This window comes from Zeugodacus cucurbitae, chromosome 2, assembly GCF_028554725.1.
Source record: "Zeugodacus cucurbitae isolate PBARC_wt_2022May chromosome 2, idZeuCucr1.2, whole genome shotgun sequence".
In the NCBI taxonomy this organism is placed as follows: domain Eukaryota; kingdom Metazoa; phylum Arthropoda; class Insecta; order Diptera; family Tephritidae; genus Zeugodacus; species Zeugodacus cucurbitae.
In genome coordinates this window covers 7,290,300-7,294,179 of record NC_071667.1, presented here as the reverse complement: position 1 = coordinate 7,294,179, position 3,880 = coordinate 7,290,300, and the positions used below count along the sequence as shown (strand labels likewise).

The 3,880-nt window shown below is 33.9% G+C and overlaps 1 protein-coding gene across 2 annotated transcripts; it reads right to left on the bottom strand.

Annotated features, from left to right (window-relative positions):
* Positions 1 to 1,087: 1,087 nt before the first annotated feature.
* Positions 1,088 to 3,216, bottom strand: LOC105210067 (uncharacterized). Of its 2 annotated transcripts, XM_029038955.2 has the most exons (5): positions 3,111 to 3,216; positions 2,822 to 3,042; positions 2,710 to 2,762; positions 1,749 to 1,931; positions 1,088 to 1,671 (listed from the first exon to the last, which is right to left on the bottom strand). In XM_029038955.2, exons 2-5 carry the CDS (start codon positions 2,853 to 2,855, stop codon positions 1,204 to 1,206), a joined length of 738 nt encoding a protein of 245 aa, XP_028894788.2. In that variant the 5' UTR covers positions 2,856 to 3,042; positions 3,111 to 3,216; the 3' UTR covers positions 1,088 to 1,203. The 2 variants fall into 2 exon arrangements, with proteins under 2 accessions (XP_028894788.2, XP_011179098.2); XM_011180796.3 differs by having other exon boundaries at positions 2,822 to 3,165.
* Between the last annotated feature and the right edge of the window lie 664 nt (positions 3,217 to 3,880).

Below are 3,880 nucleotides of genomic sequence, written 5' to 3'. Positions count from 1 at the left end.
ATAACTTCATATGTAATATATTTCTCCCCTCCACAAATTTAGCCAATGTAATAATGTAATGCCTGAAAAATATGATGGAAGGGACGAGAAATAAAAAATAAAACCGAGTTGAATGAATATAGGCTTATTGGGATGTCACTTTAAAATTAAAAAAAAAAAACTATAATTATATATGTATGTTTGTATATACTATAAAGGTAAATCCGCAGTTCAAGCATATCTCTAAACCAAACTTAACTACACTGTAGTATCAAAAAAGGATCAAAAATTACAATCCCGTCGCTTATCACACACACAAAATCTTCCCTCCTCTTGAGTAATCGCGTTGGCAGTCTATTGACGCAGGGTATTAAGTGCAAATCCTCTTGAGTACACGCCTGAAAGAGCAAAACTGTGGATGCGGTAAACAAGCAATAAAGGTATTTTGAGCGTATTATATACATACATACAATAACAATATCATACATATAGAAATACATATATGAAATTAGACAAGCAACAACAAATAATGGCGTTGCGTTAAATGTGTTTGTCATTACATAATCAAGCTTTTGAAAATTTTCCCTTTGAACAAAGAAATCAATTTAAAAGTGAGAATAGTGAATACTAAAATATGTTTTTTTAATTACATATAAACGAAAACCAGCCCTACAAAAAATCACAGAACATAGCTGTTTGAGATTTGCAAAAGCTTTCGAAGTTCACTATATTATAAGCTGAGCTTTTAAACTTTAATTAGAATCAATTTTAAAGTCAATATTCGATATTTGACGAAATTGTGAAATGATTACCACCAATCAGAGGTACGGAAATAACCATCTAGAATAACGGAAACCATGGGTTGACATCGCGTGTCTCTGGCATGACCTCGCTTGATTTCGCTCCTGAACCCCCTTGTGCCAAAATTATTGTAACTAGATATTCCATACATAACCTCTCTCCATGTTAGTATAGTTACGGCATCTGCTGTGCCGAGGTAGGATATTTCTCTCAAACTTTTTTGAATCCACAAATCTTACTTCTAGTACTCTGCTTTGATTTACTCAGCTATCGCAACATTAATCTAAGTTAGTAGAAGAATGAAAGTGTGTGTTCGCTGGTGTAAAATTAACTGTATTGATTTTCATACAATTTCTCGAATAATTCTTGGTTACATTATATGTAAACATATTCAATTTCCATTCGACACCACTCGTCCAAACATTACAGCCTCAAGGCCTCGAATGTGGAAAACGTATGCTTGGGATCTATGCGCTCGGCAAATGTTTTTCCCTCAAACGAGAACTCTGTATATGGAATTTGATTTAAAATCTCAAAATTAAATTTTCTTCCAATGCGTTGCGTATAGATCGACGTGAACACCGAGCAGACGGCACTTGGTTTTAGCGCACGCACTTTTTCAGCTGGCAAATCTTCCGGCGGTACGGTGCCCTGCTGCAGACGACGCGCATACTCAATCGAACATTCGGACAGGGCACTCGCTAAGCCACGTTTCACATATTTGGTGCTAGTTGAGAGGAAGACAATCTCAAAGACACAGTCAACTTGTAATGTCTTATAGATGTCAGCATTAATCTCGATGCGTTGCAAGAAATCGTTGATACACGCTACAGAAGGAGACTGCACCTGCTGCACCGAACCAAATAGCGGCAAGTTATCGGGTTTCGCAGACTGTGGATATAACAAGTGTTTGAAATTAAAATGAATTTGGCTTAAACTCATATACTTATGAGATAATAAATACGTACCATTAGGTGATTGATGGCGATGGCGGCTAACTCGCCATTGGCAATATTACGCGCAGCGAAGGAGATATTCTCTGTGAGTAATTCTCGACAAAACCCCTGCAGCTCTGCAATCGCTTGTGGTGAACTTGGCACTTCGGTAGCGATGCAAGCATTCTCTTGTTGCATAAAATTGTCGGTAAACAACTGCAAAACAATATGAGAGATTTCGAGGTTATTTCAAATGGTCTAACTGACAAACACAATTACAATAACACTTGAAATGTACCTAAATCAAATGTACCTAGAGATTAGTTTTCTGAAACCGCTTATAAGTTTAATATTTTCCTTGGTGTGAAAGTAACCACCGACAAGAGATGGCGTTCTTAAATATAGATTTTTCATATATCTATCTGGTGATTTTCGAAGATATTCATCATTGATTTGTAAAAAAAAACATTTTAAGTTAGTGACTAATGTTGTTAAATATCTCAAAATATAAATTTGTATTCAGATAAGAACATAATATTTAAAAGAGTCAAGTATTCGCAAAATTTAATTCAAGTCGAATAACTTTAATGTTGGTAGTGATGAAATCAATCACACAAAACTGATAACTGAAAAAACACTTGCCGCACACTCGAAAATGTTTTTATGAAATGATAGAGATGAAAGATATATACATATGTATAAAAAATCGATCAAATCAGTTCAGATAATGGATGAGTTTGTGGAGAAAGTGGCTCGTGTCAATAATATACACAATTAAAAAAAAAATATAGCAAAAATCTATATAAGGGATTAAAAGTTAAGATAGAAATGTAAATGGCCTGATCCAATACTACACTCATCCATAACAACTTGAACGATTTGATAACTTTTAATAATAATCAGTAAAAAAACGAATTTCGATTTCAAATGAATATAGAAATATAACCACCCAGATTTATATCCCGGATACCCATATTACAATATAATGACTTACCTTGACCGCATCATCGTATAGCTCTTCGGTGATCTTGACAATCTCCAGTTCGCCTTAAAAAAATATTTATTTTTTAATATATTTTTTTTTTTGTAAAAATAATTAGAACTACCATTGCTGATAATATTTGAGGACTTCTCACTCATTTTGTGTATGTTAATACTTGTAATGGTGTACTAAAAGAAATGCGACCAATCTTCTGTCTTAAGAATCAAAAAAACTAAAAAGCAAGCAATGTACACATAAACGCCGCCAAGAATCAACTGCTTGAAGAAAATGCTGGATATGTCGAACTAAACTACCGACTGATCATGGCAACTGAGCGGAAGGCAGCTGAATGATGCAAAAAAAACAACAACAATAAAATTCCGACACTCTCAATAATGCTCGAAAATTTTTACCGCCACTGATTCGCTTTACCATACTGCGAGTTCGTGAGGAAGCAAAGTGTTTTCTTAATGAAGCAATTGACAAATATTGCCTAGCTATTGTTTATGCTCACAAATCTGCACACATAGAACTCTATGTTCTTATATGCGATAACAGTGAAGGGTGGGTGAGGAAAGTTTTGGAAATGGAATAGTTAACATTAGGGAGGAAGAAAACAAAAAAAAATCAAAAATATTATAAATATATGTAAATTTATTTATAATTAATTAAATTGGGCCATAAATTGACTAAGATATCTTATTTGTAGTAATAACTCATTCACAGCGCCATCTGTTCGACATTTCAAAATACGACCAGCTAAATCAAAGCCATATAACATTACGCCAAAGCTATCTGTCGGTTATTTTAAATAAATTCAATGCTTGTACTAATCTCCATCGTTATGTATGTCTTAGCATTAATAACATACACATCTTAATGTTATCAGCAAACTAATAAAGCCTATAACACTAATGTAGCTACTGATACCCAAATAATAATAATATTTAAATATGTGCGTGCTATGTTAGCTTTCTGTGGGCACTTTGAACTATTTTTGGAACAAATAACAAAAGCTCGCCAACAGTTGGAGCATATCAACAGTTCGCGGCGACTGGTACGCGAGTAATTTCATTAAATTGAAGCGTTTATTTTAAATTGAATGAAATATTGCTTGTCTCCTATTCTTATTTGCACATATACATATCTACATTAATATATAGGAAAACAAGAAGTAACCCTG